At 34.5% G+C, this 19,866-nt stretch overlaps 3 protein-coding genes across 6 annotated transcripts in view; all 3 read left to right on the forward strand.

Annotated features, from left to right (window-relative positions):
* The window catches only part of LOC131934719 (CD40 ligand-like), a 315,715-nt gene that overhangs the window by 241,041 nt on the left and 54,808 nt on the right, over positions 1–19,866 (forward strand). The window lies entirely within an intron of this gene.
* LOC131934717 (uncharacterized) overlaps positions 1–19,866 on the forward strand; it is a 307,927-nt gene that overhangs the window by 233,881 nt on the left and 54,180 nt on the right. The gene's annotated exons all lie outside the window — the stretch shown is intronic.
* Positions 6,874–19,319, forward strand: LOC131934708 (uncharacterized). Of its 4 annotated transcripts, none has more exons than XM_059290787.1 (5): positions 6,874–7,020; positions 14,881–14,944; positions 15,317–15,385; positions 15,708–15,773; positions 16,446–19,319. In XM_059290787.1, exons 3-5 carry the CDS (start codon positions 15,328–15,330, stop codon positions 17,390–17,392), a joined length of 1,071 nt encoding a protein of 356 aa, XP_059146770.1. In that variant the 5' UTR covers positions 6,874–7,020; positions 14,881–14,944; positions 15,317–15,327; the 3' UTR covers positions 17,393–19,319. The 4 variants fall into 4 exon arrangements, with proteins under 4 accessions (XP_059146770.1, XP_059146769.1, XP_059146771.1 ...); XM_059290786.1 differs by lacking the exon at positions 6,874–7,020 and adding an exon at positions 8,370–8,415; XM_059290788.1 differs by lacking the exon at positions 6,874–7,020 and adding an exon at positions 10,397–10,481.

Here is a 19,866-nt window from a genome sequence, read left to right on the forward strand (position 1 = left end):
TTCGAGTTTTGACCCCTAGGCAAAAACAAATTGCGGAGAAAAAGCAAAATGGCAGTTTCAGAAAGACAGTAAATGTTGAACTACAAATAAAATTGAAATAAATGGAAATTGGGGCACAGAGGGAAATAGAAAGAATGAACATAGAGAAAGAATTGAAAGAAAACAAATAGAAAAAGAGATTAAACAATACTAGGCCAAAATGGAAATACAGTTGGCAAGGCTAGAGATGGAAGGGAAAACAATCAGAACTTCCAGGCAGTTAAGTAACCCAAATTAATCCCCAAGTTTGAAGAAAAAAATATTAACCAATATTATACGACATTTGAAGTTACATCTTACAATTATAATTTCCCAGAACAATGCTGGCCAATGATGATACAATCGGCACTAACTTAGAGAGCCGCTGAGGTGTTTAACTCGCTGACCAAAGAACAACAATGGTACTATCAGTCAATGAAATCCTTAACCTTAAACGCGTTTGAATTTGTGCCTGAAGCTTATCGGAGAAAGTTTCGGGACTTCGGAAAACAAGAGGAACAAACTCACGTGGAATTTATAAGAAAGAAAAAGCGACTGTTCGAAAAATGGATCACATCCAAAGAGGAGGGTAAGAGTTTTGAAAAATTAAAAAGTCTAGTATTAATGGAAGAATTCCAAAGCTGAGTGCGGCACTACGTCTGCACTAACATAGCGAACCGGAGAGAACATAATGTGCACAAAGCGGCAGTGTGGGCATCAATTCGCCGAAATGACATCAGTCAGAAAACTAGACAATAGAAGAAGGGAAAGTAAAATAGAAACGCCAGCAAAAGGTCAAACTTCTTCTAGAAGTGTGGATAGAAAAAAAAGAGGTGTGCACCTATTGTAACAAAAAATGGCACACGAAATGGGAGTTGGAGACTTCTCAAGAAGTGACAAAAAGGAAAGTAATGTTGTTGCCTGTGCTACATCATATCCGAAGAGAATATATTGGCCTACACCCGTCTAACCCAACAGAAAAATTGGGCAGTCAGCAGATGGTCGATCAGAGTTATCAAAAATACAGAGACTGAAGTAGGTTCAACAAGAAAAGAGTTGGACTTTAAAGTTTTAAACGCTTCGGTAAAGTTTCAGGTGAGATCACCGATTGTCTCAACGAAACAAATCTGATGAGAGGTAGTGTACCGTTGGCCAAAATGCAGCAAAAAAACATCTTGGCAAGAATTCGTTCCTTTTATTTCAGAATGATTTGTATCTCTGCCCGGTGAGTCGACTCCGTTGCGACTCATTCGTATTCTGAGAGATACTGGTGCGGCTCAGTCATTAATACTGGAGGGAGTCCTACACCTATCAGCATCTACGGAGACCGGAGATTGTACGCTGATCCATGGAATAGGACAGGGGTAAATCGTGTGACTCTTCACCACATCGATATCAAGTCAGATCTTGTCAATGAATCTGTGATTGTAGGGGTCCAATCGGAATTTCGAGTAGAAGGCATCTCGCTGTTGCTGGGCAATGACCTGGCCGACACAAAAGTGTTTGCCAATACCAATGTCACTCCTTTCTCTAACCAAATGGCACAGCCAGACGGTGACCTGGAGGTAAACACAATTGGCGCCGTTACCAGGGCCATGAGTTCAAAAGTCTCAAGAACCGACTTCCGTTGGGGTAGAATTGGCGGGTACATTCCTCGCCAGTTTGCATCAAGACGAAGGGCGCAAACCAGCAAAAGAGCATTTAATTGAAGAACAGACCAAGGATGTAGAGATAGCCCAACTCCACTTAAATGCCCTGCTGTTGGAAGAGACAGAACAGGGTTCGTCTGTATATTATTGGAAAGAAAGTATGCTCATGAGAAGATGGAGACCCCCCCCCCCCCCGAGGCATCGGTACACGAAGAGTGAAGAGTCCTCCGTCAAAGTGTCGCTCCGTCAAAGTGTCGTTCCGACCAAGTTCAGAAGAGACATTTTGACCATGACGTAGATATTGGGTCAGGAGAGACATTTTGATCTTGGCACATGATACGCCTCTTTCAGACCAGTTAGGAGTAAAAATGCGTATCAGAGGATAGCTTAACAATTCAGGAATTCCCATGTTGCTGTTTGCTTCTCGATACGCGGTACATGAATCTCTGGGATTTAGTACTTTCGAACTCGTGTTCGGCCATACAGTTCGAGGTCCACTGAAATCACTTAAGGAGATGTGGATATCTTCGACCCCAACCGAAGGTCTTCTAGATTACGTCCTTAGATTTAAGAATCAACTAAGTGACGCCTGTCGGCTGGCCCGATCTCACTTGAAACACTTACAGAATAAAATGAAAACATGGTATGATAGGAAGGCAAAAGCCCGCTTGTTCTCACCGGGGGATGAGGTATTGGTGTTTCTCCCCATACGAGGTCAGACACTACAAGCCAGATATTTCGGCCCATATGAGGTCGAATCCAAGAACGATGACTTGAATTACGTGATAAAGACCCCCGATAGGAAGAAGAAGAGACAATTGTGCCATGTCAATATGTTAAAGGAATATTTTAAGAGAGAAGAAAGACACTAAGCCCCATTGAAGACTGTCGCTATGATAAACGTTAGTCATCCTGAGGATGAGATCCGTACAGAAAAGGCAGAACAAACAAATTCCGAGATATTGTCCAATTTACCAGCAAAACTCTCGCACTATACTATATTGATCAAATAAATCAACATTTGCATCTATGCTTGGGTTGAAATAGTATTACTTTAATACACATTAGTTACCGTAATTTGTATGAGGCATCTATCATAACTATTCCACCCCCTCATATGAATCTACCCCCCCCCCCCCGAAAATTTCAAGAGCCCTTCCCCCCCCCCCCCTGGAGAAATAAAAAAGTCTGGAAGAAACACTGCTAGCCTAGGGATCAGCAACCTTTTGATACACAAGAGCCAAAAGTTACAACAAAATGTCCCAGTTTTTAAAGTGCCACAACTTTTAGTTCAATATTTTGGTATTTCATTAGGATTGGGTAAATAAATTTGATTTGTTATTTTAAATAAATAGCTTTAAATAAGAAATAATATTTATTCATATAAAACATAGACATGTTTTGCCAGAATAGTAAAATTAGTAATCAAATAATATTATTCTAGGACTATCTCGATCCACTTTAGAAGCTGTTAATTTTTATTTTATTTTTTCTTTATGGCTCAGGAGGTGTCTCCCATTAGGCAATCAGGCCTCAACACGGCAAACGCCTTCTAACTGGCTTGGATATCGGTTTGAATAACTTGCATCGTACGCTTCTATCCTTTGGTTCTTATAAGGCTTATCTTCTATTCTACTGAACGCAGGGTAAAGTCGTACCCCACCGACCAGTAAAAATGAAATTAGATAACTATTAATATGTTTGCAAGGAGCTGGAGAGCCGCATCTGGACGTCAAAAGAGCCACATGCAGCTCGCGAGCCCAGAGGCGTAGCGACCCTTCCCGGCGCCCAGGGACAAACTTTCGATTTGCACCCCCCCCCCTCAAACTTTCGATTTGCACCCCATCCCCTCAAACTTTCGATTTGCACCCCATCCCCTCAAACTATCGATTTACACCCCATCCCATCAAACTTTCGATTTGCACTCCTCCTAAAACTTTTGATTTTGACCACCCCCCCCTCAAACTTTCGATTTGAACCCCCCCCCCCCTTCAAACTTTTTCCAACCCATTTTGGCGCCCCCTAAGGTCAGAAATTAATATCGAGCATCTAAGAATAGACCTTAGTAACGCTAACATACTGCATCAGTCACATTGATGCTTAAAACTATTTTTTTACGTGTTCAATAACAAATCATGTTCATTTGTGTCACTTTAGTGGATGACGCAATCTGCATCATTGTTAACAGGATGCTATTTTGCATGATGGCGCCAATTAGTTTTAAGGAGCCAGGGGTGGGGGGTCCTGAGAGCGCCCCTCTACGTCTCTCGGACACATAGGCGGTCACCGAAGTGTGTTCTACCATATTATTTCGGTGAGTGATTAGTGTACACTCAAAATAGTGTAGGTAAACCCGTGTTCGGATATTTATGATCCAAGCACATGCATTGTTTACATTTAAATAACTCACTTTTAGAAAAGACGTTCACGCGTCTAAGAACATATGACTGGTAACGCGTTAGTGAAATCCTTCTAATATATTTCGTCAAACTTTCTTCTATCCCCGCGGCAACGCGCGGGGGACGGGTAAGCTAGTATAAATATAAATTTACAGTTAGACAAACCCAGGGCATCTCATAAAATCGCTATAGTAGAAAGCTGTTAAAAGAGGGCTTGAAGAATCAACCAAAATATGTTAGTTCATTTTTAAGCATTTAAAGAAAGAAATTAGAAATGATTAACATTTACATTGATTGTTAGACAAATAATATAGCAGTGAGTAAAATGTAAATTTTACCTAAAAAGACAATACATTTGTGTATGTGTGTTGTCTATAGAAAACTGCAGGTTTTTAAATTCTAATATTAGATTTGTAATGCGACTTATTTCCAAAAATCGACAAATATGGACAAAACAAGCGCAGTTTACCCAGCTAAGATACATAAAATATGACAAAAGCCATTACAAAACACGTATATATATATATATATATATATATATATATATATATATATATATATATATATATATATATATATATATATATATATATATATATATATATAAATATAAATATATATATATATATATATATATATATATATATATATATATATATATATATATATATATATATTTATTTATTTATTTATTTATTTATATAAATAAATAAATAAATAAATAAATAAATAAATAAATAAATAAATAAATAAATAAATAAATAAATAAATAAATAAATAAATAAATAAATAAATAAATAAATAAATAAATAAATAAATATATATATATATATATATATATATATATATATATATATATATATATATATATATATATATATATATGTATGTGAAGATATTTATTGTAGAAATTTAATTAAATGTAGTTGCATTTTCCTATTATAATGCATACATCATCCCTGTAGACAATCACGAAGCTGAGATGTGCTATGGAGGAGAAGCTGCTAGACAAGAACATATTAATAGCTGTTCAAAGAATCCAGGTCACAAGGATTTTATACCTCTGAAGGATTTTAATATTAAATGTCTACCCTCTCGTTACCATGACAATGACCTCATGTTTGAGACAATCAAAGCTATGGCAACCCTAACCGTCCAGGTAAAGACTAAATTCACCAGTCTAGAGAGACCAGAGTTTTACCCAGGCACTCAAGTTCCATATCCATGTTATAATGACAGAGGAAGTCACGTGATGAGGTTAGGGACTGGAAGAGTGGTCCAGATTTTTAAGTACACAGAAATAGACGGAATTTGTCATTGTGCCAAGTGTAAAGACTCTGCCACACTCAACAAAAGTCTATGGGGTCCTATGTATTTTGACAGCCAGACACGTGGTGTTTGACGACAGTGAAGCGAGACCGACCACATGTGTTTTAGGCTTTGACGATAATGAAATTCACGTGACCAGTCTAACCGACAGGAATGTGGAAGAAGCAGACGTTGAGAAAGACAGGTGTTGGTTGAATTACGTCACATGTGATCTAGATTTTATTGATGAACTGGTCACAAAGTGGCGACACTTTGAAGATCTTTGTCGTGAAGTAAATAAAATATACAGGAGATTTGCTGATGTCGACAAGTTGACCGTTATTGTATCACATCCTCATGGCTGTCCTAAAGTAACTGCTCTTCAGAAATTCTGAGAATTGGTAGTGTTACCAAGGTCTCTAGTTTCCTGTTGCAATATATTTGAGAATACTTTTAATAAGCTAATAGTGCGTGTGTTTATATAATGAATTACCAATTTACATAATCACGTGCTGTATAAACCATTACAATATCATGTATATAGGTCTGTGTCACTATCACATTTCTAGACCATTGCCAGGAATTTTTGACATTCATTAAAAAAAACCTCATAACGTTTATTTAGTAACTCCAACCCACCTCTTCCCTCCACGTATCGCTAGATATTACATACTACTGCATTTGTCACATTTCAGCATACTACTTCACGTCTTTCGAGTTTTTCTTTCTCAAATATACACTTACATGGCTTACATTTATACATTTTAATTAAAAGATTAACAAAATGTTTGTGAACGTGAGAATAGACAACAAGGACTAAAGTATTGAATATTAATTTTTAAACTGCTAAAGAACATGATAAAACATTTTCTTAACTCAACTCTACTCTCTGCCGCTTTTACAGTGATAGAAATCAAATCCCTCTTCCCGTCACTTATTAACTATCTGTCACAGAATTTGAAGATGGGTTTACATATTTAATACACAAAAAAAGTTAACGATACATTCTCCGTGTAATGATATTTTATCGTATCACATTTAAACGCATCATTTCGTTGTTGATGTACTATTACATTATTACGTATTTAATTAAGCGCATCAGATAGTTTTACTGGTTCATGGAAAATATTTTGTGTAGTTAAAAGTTGCATAGGCGTTTACAATTAATACAATAAGGATTTTGCTGTTATTTTGCTGGATTCATTATGCAATTCTATGATAAACTCAAGAAAAAAATGTACAAAATATCAAGTTTTTAAGGTAATTGTTTTACTTTATTTTCCGTATACCCAATTAAAATAGTCACTGACGTCTAAACTGTTTTAAACGACAGATATATAAATTAATACACAGTAGCTAAAGAAATGAAAGAACACCTTTAAGCCTAGTGTATACAGCACCGCAACATTGCGTCATTTCGGGAATTCCTGTTTTGATACAGTATCATGTGACTCTTACGTGGCATTTTTAACTTATTTTTGACACATGTAGCGTGGTCACTAAAAGACAAAGGCTAAGAAGATTTTATAATTTTATTTTAATTCCTCTTTTTTTGTATATTTCTAATAATCGTATCTGCTTGTTTAAAATATTTTCGTCACAGTAAGAAGACAGATTATAAAATAGCTGGATGGATTAAAAAGGAGGTAAGGATAATGCTTATGTAGCTCGTCAATAAAGCCCATATTTATAGTCTCCACATAGCCTACATTAATATATATATATATATATATATATATATATATATATATATATATATATATATATATATATATATATATATATATATATATGTGTGTGTGTGTGTGTGTGTGTGTGTGTGTGTGTGTATTTATTTATTTATTTATCTGTATTTAATCAATATTATAATATCCATCTACGAATTATGTGTATTAAGAATTATGTGTATGTGTATGAACACTTATTTGAAGAAAAGGATTTGGCTACCCTAGTTATGTCAGAAAGTATGTTGGGAAAAAAACATGAATGAGCTGATTGCCACAGAGACTTTGCTACAATACCGAGAGTTTTCTATACTAATCTTACAAATATGACAGGGTCTGAAAGTATATCATGCTTTTATAAGACTCAAACGAAAATCTGCATATGATCGAGTGCTGACAATAACGAGATTTCAAGAAAAACAAAATCAGGATTTTTGACACCTCATATAATCGAAAAAATGTTGAATTAACTACACACAGCATTCAACATATCTTTGATAATTTGGGGCTCAAATAGTGAAGTCTAATGCGGATATGATTAAGGCAGTAATAACACGGGATTGTCTTCAATTGAAGGCTAGAGAGGTTAATTTTGTGACTGTGTTTTCTATCGTCATATTTCGGAACTTTTGGTAATTTTTTATGCCTAAAATATTATAATAATCGGTTAATACGTTATAGAACAATGCTGGATAAGAGCGACACACTTTCAGTCTCCCACACACGTGAGATTTTGCCTATTTAAGTTAGATATAAATCTGATCATTTACATTTGCTGTTTGAAATAAATCTAGACATATCGATTTACGCCAGAAACAGGTCGCCTTATTTTGTTATACAGTTAAGTCATTATCAGAGTTCCTTCACTTTATTTAGAAATAATTTCTGAAAGCTTTCCAATGCTATGTTGAATGTTATTAATTTATCAAAATGTATGGAGAAGATTTTATTAAAAAAAATATTCAAAAAGTTTATAACAAAGTGTGCTGAGGACAAGGGAGTATAAAATTTACATATGCTGACTTTTAGGATGTTAATAATGAAAGTTCCCGCTGTTCTTTGCTACAAAAAGTACTTAAATACACACAATATATTTGTCCAACACATTTTAACCCTCTTTTATGTCGTATTATCTTTACTTGAACATATATGACACAAATAGACCACACGTTATTTAGCCAATGCGGTGTCTTAATTTCCCATAAACAAGTAATAGCGGGGAAATCAGAAAACCGGGACATTTTATAGGTTATAAATAGAATTTCGTTGTACCTGACTGTACGGCCATTTTGAAAACATTTTAATTCGCATCTGAAGGTAGAGTTTAAGATTGTTGTTGATGTACTACTTTAAATTATTAATAATATAGGCCTAGATTTATAGCTGTATATTGTAATCCTATTAATTGGGATTATTGTATTAAAAACGCAACTGAAACCAAATTAGGAAATAACTTAATTTAAGTGGTTGATCTGGATTATATTTAGTTATGTTAAGACTAGTTAGGAGTGTAAAAAAATAGTTTCTTATATAAATTTAACACATTTAACCGATAAGCCCATATAACCGCTATAGTTTTTGCAACAATTTAGAAACTGTCCGTAAAATGTTCTTGTCCTTTGATTGATTTAGCTTTATTCATCTACTTCTAGTTTTATAATTAAATAGAGACGTTAAATAAAAGGCAAGTGTTTATAGAATATTGTTGGACATTTATTATTTAATTAATCGTACTTGTATGTGATGTGTAAATGCAATTGTAAATGTAGCAAATACGATTTGCCCAAACATACTAGAACCAACGATATACAAGTTATAATGACATAAGAAAAAAGAAACCAAATTTACAGTCAAGTTATTGATTCTTAGTCCAAGTACTGGGTTGTGCTGCTCTAAAGTCAACATCATTCAGTTCCCATATAGTGACGTAGGTGGGCGGCTGAGGTAGAATAGCACAACACTTCACCACCCGTCCCCTTCCCGTTATCTGTCCTTGAAGGGGAAGTGTGTGTCTCGTAGTGTTATTGTACTTCATTCAGCAGCTTATATGCGACAATTGAAGGGGTAGGACTTGACAAAATTATGTGGTCAAGACTGCATTTGCAACAGACTGACTGATAGCGTAAGTGACGGCGTTGAAATGTACGGCCAGTTTTACCACTATCTCTGATCTAAATGGTAAAGTTTCAGTGTGAGGCGTTACTTGTTAGTGAATATTTGTACTTTAACCACGTGACCACCTCGTATGTAGGCTCCTATCATAGTGTAGAGGGATGTAGTATTTTCGCCGTTTGAATTGGCAAATACTATGGGCCTACATTCTTTACAAGGAAGTTAAAGGGGGGGGGGGTGTGGAGAGAGACTTGCCTAATAGGGAAGCTTTACACCCCCACCCCATAACCATCCCACCCCCCGAAGAAGTGCTTAAAAGAAACAGTGTTCTTTCTGAAAAACAAATAACGTTCATCATTTCCATAATTGATGTTTTCTAGTTTTGAGTATTGATGATCCATATGCCAGAAGGGATAATACATAACTATAATACATACATAATTATTAAAATATTTAGCCTTTATAAAATAGTTGCAACAAAACATTATAGCTCCGAGGTACACATTAAACAGCTTATGGACCCATAAATGAAGCAATTACATTTAACATTAATTCCATAATTAATAGTAGACACACTGGTTAACATAAAATTGGGTCCAACACATAAGCGTCAACAGATTTAAAATGTGGCAATTAAAACTTGCGGTATCGACACCCAAAAAGAAATCGAGTACTAGCATCAATAACCTTAGTATTTGATAATGCAAAAACTTAATAATTAAAAATAATTAAAGTTATGTAGATACTTTTTATATCTAGCATTTATTTAGCAGATCAAACTAATTTGCAATCAAAATTTGAGTAGTTATATACAGTGGCGTAGCGAGGTCGGGTGTCACCCGGTGCGGCACTTAATGGTGTCACCCCCCCAGAGGCATAGAGACCCTTCCCAGGGACAAACTTTCAAATTTTCGATTTGCACCCCCCCCTCAAACTTTCGATTTGCACCCCCCCCCTCGAGTTTTCGATTTGCACCCCCCCCCCTCAAACTTTTGATTTGCACCCCCCCCCTCGAGTTTTTCTCTATATATTTTGTTATTTTTTGCCTTGGTGTCACCCCCCTAAATGGTGTCACCCGGTGCGGTCCGCACCCCCCGCCCCCCCCTCGCTACGCCCCTGGTTATATATAACTTGATAAATAGTGTCCGGAGTGTGTTCGTGTCTTTTTATCGATACTATAATATTTATAAAAGGGATCAATCATTTGTAGCAGACGTTCTCACTTCCTTGGTCGCCCGATTTGTTTTAATGGAGCTGCTTTCAACTCTCGGGTTAGTCCGACTTAAAAATAAAATTCATAGCAGATCTTACAGTCTTATCTGAGTAATAGATTCTAATGATCAGTTTGGTAAACATTTAAATAATTGTATTAATTTATTGGTCCCAAATAGTACATTTATGATTTTAAATATCTAGCTAGAATTAAAGAAGAATCTAGATCTAGATCTAGATCTAGATCTAGATCTGGATTCTAGACTAGCTAGTCCCTCAAGATCTCTAGATTTCTAGATGAAGGCTAGATAATCTAGATCTAGATTCTAGATTAGATCTAGATCTAGATCTCACATCTAGATTCTGGATCTAGATCTAGAATATTCTAATCTAGATCTTGTCTAGCTAGATCTAGATTCTAGATCTAGATCTATTCTAAATTCTAGAATAGAACTAGATTCTAGAATAGATCTAGACTAGATCTAGATATCTAGACTAGATCTAGAATCTAAATCTAGCTAGACTAGATCTAGAATCTAGATCTAGATTAGAATATTCTAGTAGCATTGGATTAGAATTAGTGAGTTTTATACCTTATAAACCTGTTAGTTAAATAGTGTTAAAGGTAAACATGACATAGATACTTCATTTGTATTTCTAGCTTAATTAGAAGCTGAGAAATCAATTTTTTTGTTAATTAATGAGGCGAACAACACAAATATTGTAAAAGGGAGATAACACATAAAGCAAAAAAACAAAAACAGCAAAATGATCTTACAAAAATTGTATTTGGAAATATTATATCACAATTTATCACAAATAAAAGTTACATTAATATCAGCCCTGAAACAACACAGAAAATTTAATTACAGCTATAATAATTTGCTATTATTTTGCGCATAATTAAAAATTTAATACAAAATATTTCAAAATAGGGCCTAATTCTTTTAAAATTTAAATACTATCCAGTACATTCTATTGAGCTGATTAAAACAATTCAATAGCTGGGTGTTCCAACAAAAAATAATAAAATTAATAACTCACCACTAACATTAATCAAAACTGAGGTCACCTACTGCAAGATCCACAATTAGAGAATGTACATGAATCTCAGTCTTCTTATTCATAAACCTTCTGGAGTAATTGCAGTCCTTACCAGCCAAGTGCTGTCCCTCTAGGACTTTCTGCTCTGCTTCTGACTTCTTTTCCAGCCACTGAAGGATTGAGTTCAGCTATGCCTCACCCTGAAATCCAGAAAACCCAGTGGTGTTCAAAGCTCAGTGTATCAGGAAGTCCATATATCCCAGCATCCTTTCAGCATGGATCTTGTGGGCAGGAGCTGAGTCCATTTTAACATTTCCTCAGAAGGGTCAGAATAGCTACCAGTCAAGTAAGGGGCTATCTGCCATTCCATAACATCCTGCGTTGACTGTAACAGCACAGACAGGACATATTGCAGGAGCCTTTTGTCCACCAACAGATACTGGTGAACCATATCAGCTGCTATCTTCTGTCCAAAAACCTCATCAATCCGCTAGCAGCTATTGGGGTCGAGCTTCATCACTTTATCATTTCTGGGGCTGTCTGGAACAGCACGCTCTGCAAAATTCACAAGATATGTGAAGAAATTTGTAACTGAATTCTGTTAAAGAAAAAATTAATTTAAATAAATAACTGACATGTTTTTAAACATTTTATGATTCTATTACAAGGGAAAAATGTTCTTCTGTATAGTTATTCACTTTTCTGCTTCAATCTTCAACTATTTATTAAAGTACTGAGGTTTTGAAATAAGTATATATTTCACTATATATTATCTATTACGGAAACATTATGGCAGCCAAAAAAGCTGCCATACTGAGTTAGGAAAAATACTAATTTAGATAAATTGCTGACTTCTTTTTGATCATTTTATGATTCTATTACAAGGGGAAAAGGTTCTTCTGTATAGTTATTCACTTTTCAGCTTCAATCTTCAACTATTTATTAAAGCACTGAGGTTTTGAAATGAGTGTATATTTTACTATATATTATCTATTACGGAAACAAGATGGCAGCCAAAAAAGCTGCCTTACTGAGTTAGGAAAAAAATTAATTTAGGTAAATTGCTGACTTCTTTTTGAACATTTTATGATTCTATTACAAGGGGAAAAGGTTCTTCTGTATAGTTATTCACTTTTCAGCTTCAATCTTCAACTATTTATTAAAGCACTGAGGTTTTGAAATGAGTGTATATTTTACTATATATTATCTATTACGGAAACAAGATGGCAGCCAAAAAAGCTGCCTTACTGAGTTAGGGAAAAAATTAATTTAGGTAAATTGCTGACTTCTTTTTGAACATTTTATGATTCTATTACAAAGGAAAAAGGTTCTTCTGTATAGTTATTCACTTTTCAGCTTCAATCTTTAATATAATAATAATAATTATAATAGGTTCAAACTTACCTATTTTTCACTTGAAGTTTTCTTGGTAAAAAAAAACACAGAAAAACGAAAATTTTACTTCATTACAGAGCTGATCTTCTTCTGTTCAAAAAACGTGGTAGAAATGAGAGGAAACAGTAGAGTACTAATTTATTGTCAAAAAACCAGAGAGTACCCCCAATTTTTTTTCTAAAAACACAAAATTTTTTCATGGTGAGATTTTGGGGGTAGGTTGTCTTCCCCTGTCAGAAAAAAATACGATAATAATTCTAATCCAGAATCTAGATGTGAGATCTAGAATCTAGATCTAGTCTAGATCTAGATCTAGATTATCTAGCATTGATCTAGAAATCTAAATCTTGAGGGACTAGCTAGTCTAGAATCCAGATCTAGAATCTAGATTTCTAGATTCTACTTTTCAGTTTTCTAGATCTGGGCCCACATCTAGATCTAGTCTAGATCTAGATCTACATCTAGCTCATCTAGTTTCTTGATCTAGATCTAGATATCTAGCTAGTCTAGATCTACATTTCTAGACTAGATCTAGAATTATTATAGAATTATTAGAGTATAGATATATCTAGATACTTAAGACTTTAAGACAAGTTAAGAGTAGTACTTTACTTAGTAGATCTAGATCTATTATTAGGCGGTTGATAGAATCTAGATCGGTAGTTGTAGATCTATAGGCCTATTAATTATGTAGTAGATCTATAATAATATATCATGATAATCTAGATCTGGACAAGATAATAGATCACTAGATATATTGAAAATCTATTCTATGTCTATTCTAATCATCTAATGATATAGATATTCTAGATCTACATCTAAATTCTAGTATTAAACTGGATCTAGAAATCTAGTCTCGATTGGATCTAGAATCTAGATCTAACTCTAGATCAATACAACTTCCAGAACTGAATCCAATTTAGAACTTCTGTCTAAGAATGTAGGGTCATATAAAAGAGTGCAGATTAAAATTAAGATGCAGAATTCAACCAATAAGTATACAATAAAAATAAAGCAAAGAAAATAGATTCTAAACCTGGAACAAAGTAAATTTAAGTAAATTAGTCTATAACAAATAATAGTAGGTGTATCATTTTTAAAGTTTTATAGTATTCAGTATGAAGTCTTAAACCACCTAACCAAATGTTTGGTACTAATAGGTCATTTTTTACAGTGTAGTATTTTAGCCTAATTTATTATTGCATGTTAATGCATTTATAAGTATAAACATTAGGGATTTATAGAGGTGTATTTTCAATTTTTGTGTACATTTTTTGTTTCAACAATTAACTTTGCTATAGAGCTATTCATAATTAGATCTACAAAAAATATGAATATTGAAGGACAAATTGATTCTCTTTCAAAAGTTAATCTTCATACATTTTATTTAGGCCTGAGAATAAATATGAAATACAAACCATTTTTATTTGACGACTGTTATTGCATGCAAATACTCTATTCTATTTTTACGTTACTAATAGTTCAAAGTTAAATGTTATAACTGATTTTTATTAAACTCATTAAAGATCCAGGCTAATTAGGTAACTTATTTGCTGTAATTACTACCGAACAAGATTCTTCGGATAAATATTTTTTTTGAAATGTGTTTTAACTTCATCTGAACTTTTGGGCATGGGGATATTCTAAGCTAATTGGATTAGGCAATGTATCCACAGAAGCTTTTAAACATTCACATTGTGTATAAACATGTTGGAATAAGTTACAGTTTCTGCAAACTTAGTGTAGATGTTTTAGTTGCTATGTCCAATGTTTAAATAAAATACTTTATATATTTATAAAACATAGCAGAGGAAAATTAACAGCCAACAAGCTTATATGGATATTAAGACTATAGGGTTTACAAAACAGTGCAATTAAACTGAATATTGATTAGCTGAGAATCAATTGAAATATTTTTTCTATGTTAACACTTCTGACTATTGAGAAAAAAATTGTTTGAAAAATAAACATTCATCTACCTTGTATTCATCAAAATAACCAGATTCTTTTGTTTTCAAGGTTTAGTGGACACTTGTGAGTGACAGCTAGTGAATATCCCAACATTTTTATTAAAGTTAATCAGGTAATTTATTATGTAAGCTGTAATTTTAAGGTCTCATTTTCAAATATAACTTATTCTTCAGAAAAATAAATAGTTGAAAATCACATTTAATTAAAATTATTAACATGTTTATCAGAAGCTAATATCAAATAAATAGTAAGCTGAATACCAAAGGTGCTATGTTTATAGCCAAAAAGTTTTTTTTTTCCTTTTTGGTTTAAATTTTATGTGTTTTTCACTATTTAGAAGAAATCTATTTTAAGTTACTAGGGGTATCTAATACTAGAGATGTAAAACTAATTCTACAAATTCTTATTTGTTTAAATTTTTTATTAGTGCATTTATAAAACCTAGTTACTATTTTATATTAATGATCTATAATCATATCTACAGTCAAACAGACCATGAAAACCCCAATTAAAGTGAGAAAAAGAAAATTGGAGGCATCAAGTACACCTGAAGGTAGAGCCAGATAAATGATAAATCATTCTTTTAACCATATCTTTAAGTAACTTTATTTTGCTAAATTAAAAACTATTATGGCATTTTTTAAAATTCAATGATCTAAAAATCCATTCCTTAATAACCTAAATGTGTTATCTAAGTGTAAAAGTAAATGCTAAATACCCAATGAATTCTACAAACATAAATTTTATTATATATCTGACACTGAACTTTGAGAGGGTATTAATCAAGCTATAAGAGTTTTTCTCAGTAATGTCACATTTCCTGTCACTGTAATTAATAAGTAGTGTATGTGATATTTTGTTATTATTTATTTTAGATGTGCCATACTGTGAGATCCCAAGTAAAGTTTCCACAAGTGACCAAACAGGTGTCTTTATTCCAGGTAAGATATGACAAACATAAGACAACTCTAGTCTAAACAATTTTAAATCTGTGCTAGTGATAACATTTAGATGACTTTACTATTAGTAATTTTATAGTTCATAGGGGACGGCGTGGTTGAGTCGGTAAAGCTCATGGTTGCTAATCCGAAAAGTCTCGAGTTCGAACCCTCGGGCAGATGAGGCTCGTTAGCTGAGGACAGCCACTCTTCTAGGAGAGACAACTCCAAAATTAAACAACTGCTGCCTTGTAGTTTGTTCTTGGTTGGACAAAGGCTATGGAAGCAAATCCAAAAAGAAAAGCAGGCTGAAATCGGAGTCAATGGCCTCAATGGCGCATAAACAGTTGACACGTAACGCTTAATTGTGTTGGAGGCGTGGTCGAGTCGGCAAAAAGCTCATGGTTGATAAATTCGAACAAAGTCTCGAGTTCAAACCCACTGGCAGATAAATCTCGATCTCCTTCAACACTAATAATTAAGAACGAAGAAGAAGAAGAAAATAGTTCATTAGACGAAGGAGATAGTAAAAGTTTAATTTATATCTAGATCAGACTGCTAAATCAAGTGTAAGTGTAAACATAGTATAGCTAACCAAAATAATAATAGGTGCATTTTATATCAGTGTTTAAATTTTTAGGCTGTCTAAATAATTTGTTTTCCCTATTCCTGTAGGAAATCATGAAGCTGAGATGTGCTATGGAGGAGAAGCTGATCTACACAAACATGTTACTGGCTGTAAGAAGAATCCAGGTCACAAAGGTTTTATACCTCTTAAAGATTTCAACTCACATTGTCTCCCTTCACGTTACCATGATGACGACCTCATGTCTGAGACAATCAAAACATTGGCAGCCCTAACTGTCCAGGTAAAGACTAAATTCACCAGTCTAGAGAGACCAGAGTTTTACCCAGGCACTCAAGTTCCATATCCATGTTATAATGACAGAGGAAGTCACGTGATGAGGTTAGGGACGGGGAGGGTGTGTGGTGTGATCAAGTACACAAAGAGTGTCGGAACTTGTCGTTGTGCCAAGTGTCAAGTCTCTGCCACACCCAGCAAAGTGTGGGGGATGGTTCGTGTGTTGACAGCCACACATGTGGTGTTTGATGACAGTGAGGGGAGACAGACCAGTTGTGTTTTAGGTTTTGATGACAATAAAAGTCAAGTGGTCAGTCTTGATGGCTGGGAGATAGACGGTAGGGCAGACATTGAGGGAGACATGTGTGTGTTGAGGTATGTGACATGTGACTTAGAGTTGGTTGATGAACTGGACAAGATGTGTCTGCGCTTTGATGGTCTATGTAGGGAAGTAATGAACAAATACATGAGATTTGATGATGTGGACAAGTTGATCGTTATAGTGTCGCATCCTCATGGCTGTCCTAAACAGGTCTCTGTAGGACAATGGACACGCAGACATGAGAGGTATGTTGATGATGATGATGATGTCTTTGGTGATATCTCCTGGCCCAGCACCAGGTACTGGTACACAACATGTACATGTCCAGGCTCCAGTGGAGCGACTGTCTACAGGCTGGGATATGACAGGTGGTTGTATGGCCACCCCCACAGTGGATGTGACTCTAAAGAAAATTATAGTGGGGAGTGGTTGTGCTGATGTAACTGTTAGTTCTCTCCCCTTGTCTACACAATGTGAACAAACAAAATGGCGGAACCTTTCCCGTCCTTAAACTGTTTGTGTAAAGTCTTGCATATGTTGTAAACATTTTATAACATTTAAATAATTAAAACAAAAGTTTTGATTGATTCAAACCGTTTAACCATTGTAATTTGCATCTACCATAATGTATTTTGGGCACATTTCATGTTTAATGTTGTAAATATTTTCTCTGTAACAAATGTCGGCAACATTGTTGTTCTAACCTTGCCATGAATTGTATCTTTACATATTAAATTTCATGCTATTTTTTTGTTTACAAAATTATTACATACTAAAAAATAAATGAACAAAATAAAACATAGAATAAGTAAATTGTTATCAAACAACTTGTTGATACTGATGTTGGTATAACGCTATGCTGTCGGCGGTTTTAAAACATTCCCAATTCATTGTAACGACAAGGCCGACATGTAGCCTATATAAGGATAAATAATGTCTAGTAATGATCTACTTCATTGAAGTGACGTTCAAATAAACTTAACTGTTACCAAACACAACCGTTAAGATCTACATCTTGTATTGTCCTACTCCAATAGAAATGTTAAGTGAGATCGGAGTTTGTCGCTCTGATAGACAGACACTTGTGTAAACATTTTCTTTATTCTTATTTCTTCTAAATACTTTCACCAACTGGTGATAGAACACTCGCATGTAAAAATATAAGTCTCTCGTTCCTGAGTCCATCCAGCTCTGATGGGTACCTGAGTCCATCCAGCTCTAATGGGTACCTGAGTCCATCCAGCTCTAATGGGTACCTGAGTCCATCCAGCTCTAATGGGTACCTGAGTCCATCCAGCTCTAATGGGTACCTGAGTCCATCCAGCTCTAATGGGTACCTGAGTCCATCCAGCTCTAATGGGTACCTGAGTTCATCCAGCTCTAATGGGTACCTGAGTCCATCCAGCTCTAATGGGTACCTGAGTCCATCCAGCTCTAATGGGTACCTGAGTCCATCCAGCTCTAATGGGTACCTGAGTCCATCCAGCTCTAATGGGTACCTGATTCCATCCAGCTCTAATGGGTACCTGAGTCCATCCAGCTCTAATGGGTACCTGAGTCCATCCAGCTCTAATGGGTACCTGAGTCCATCCAGCTTTAATGGGTACCTGAGTAAAATCGGAAAATATAAACGAGTCTGTGACCACACAGTTGATTCAAAAGTCATGTTGAAAGAAATAATTTAACTCTATTTCATCTGCTAGATTGTCCTTCACATTTTAAATATACCGTGACTTCTTTCGCTTTTTTTGGCAAAATTAGGTAAATATTTGGAAAATTTAAAACCATGGTTAATGAACAAAACCAACGGTTCAAAATTAGCTCGCAAAACACTTAGAGGTTATACGGGCATGTTTTATTTTTAAGTATATTTGAGATCTATTGTAATTTATGTAATATAAATCAAAGGAATTACAAGCTTTACTGGTAAAAATATACCCGACATTTTATCTGACAAGTGCTAGTTGTGTATTTTATAAAGACCAACGACGTGTTGAAACTGAATAGGAAAACTTTTACGGCCAAGGGGAAGCAACAATGAAAATGTTTTAAAACTATAGATTTTCTTCATTATCTTTCTTTTTTTACCATTTTCCAAATGATAATAAATTTCGTATAAATGGAAGCAAAAATATAATTCTTTTGTAATAGCAGAAATGTTTTTCATAGAATTTTACTACTTTCAATACATGACAACATACTAAAGAAAATTACGCGATAATAATAACCATATAAAACAGTAAAATATATATTAAAGGAACTTTTTGAAGCACCTAAGTCCTATAAATATAAGAAAAAATATTTTAAATTGTTGAATCTACATTTCTCCTACACCGTCATCTGTGAGTTGCTAGGTAGACAGAAGCTCTTTATACTTCACTCATTTAAATTTTAAAAAGCAATATATAATTCATTAAACTACAATTGTATGGTTATGTTATTGTAAAAATTGTGTGTTTGCAAGATAAAGTCATCTACATTAAAATTAGGAAAATGATTTTCGTAATGTTTCTGTTTTGAAGTACTTGTATCTTTAGAGAAAACTTATTATTGTGTAAAATAACGAAACAGCTGTTACATGACTAGCTCAAACAATCCGTTTGGCAAATTTATAAATTAGTGAAAACTTTTAAAATCCAAAAAGTTTTAAAATAGAATAGAATCAAATTCAGAATGAACTATAACGCAGAGGCGTAGCGACCCTTCCCGGCGCCCGGGGACAAACTTTTAATTTGGCGCCCCCTCAAACTATTTATAATGCAAAAATACAGCTAAAATTTAGTAAAACGACGTTTTAATTTGTTTTTACAACCCATTTTTGCGCCCCCTTAGGTCGGCGCCCGGAGACATATGTACCCCCCTGCCCCCCCCCCCCCATCGCTACGCCTCTGCTATAACGTAATTACTAATTC

This window comes from Physella acuta, unplaced genomic scaffold (assembly GCF_028476545.2).
Source record: "Physella acuta isolate Inbredline_101_S28 unplaced genomic scaffold, ASM2847654v3 ptg000116l, whole genome shotgun sequence".
Lineage (NCBI taxonomy): Eukaryota > Metazoa > Mollusca > Gastropoda > Physidae > Physella > Physella acuta.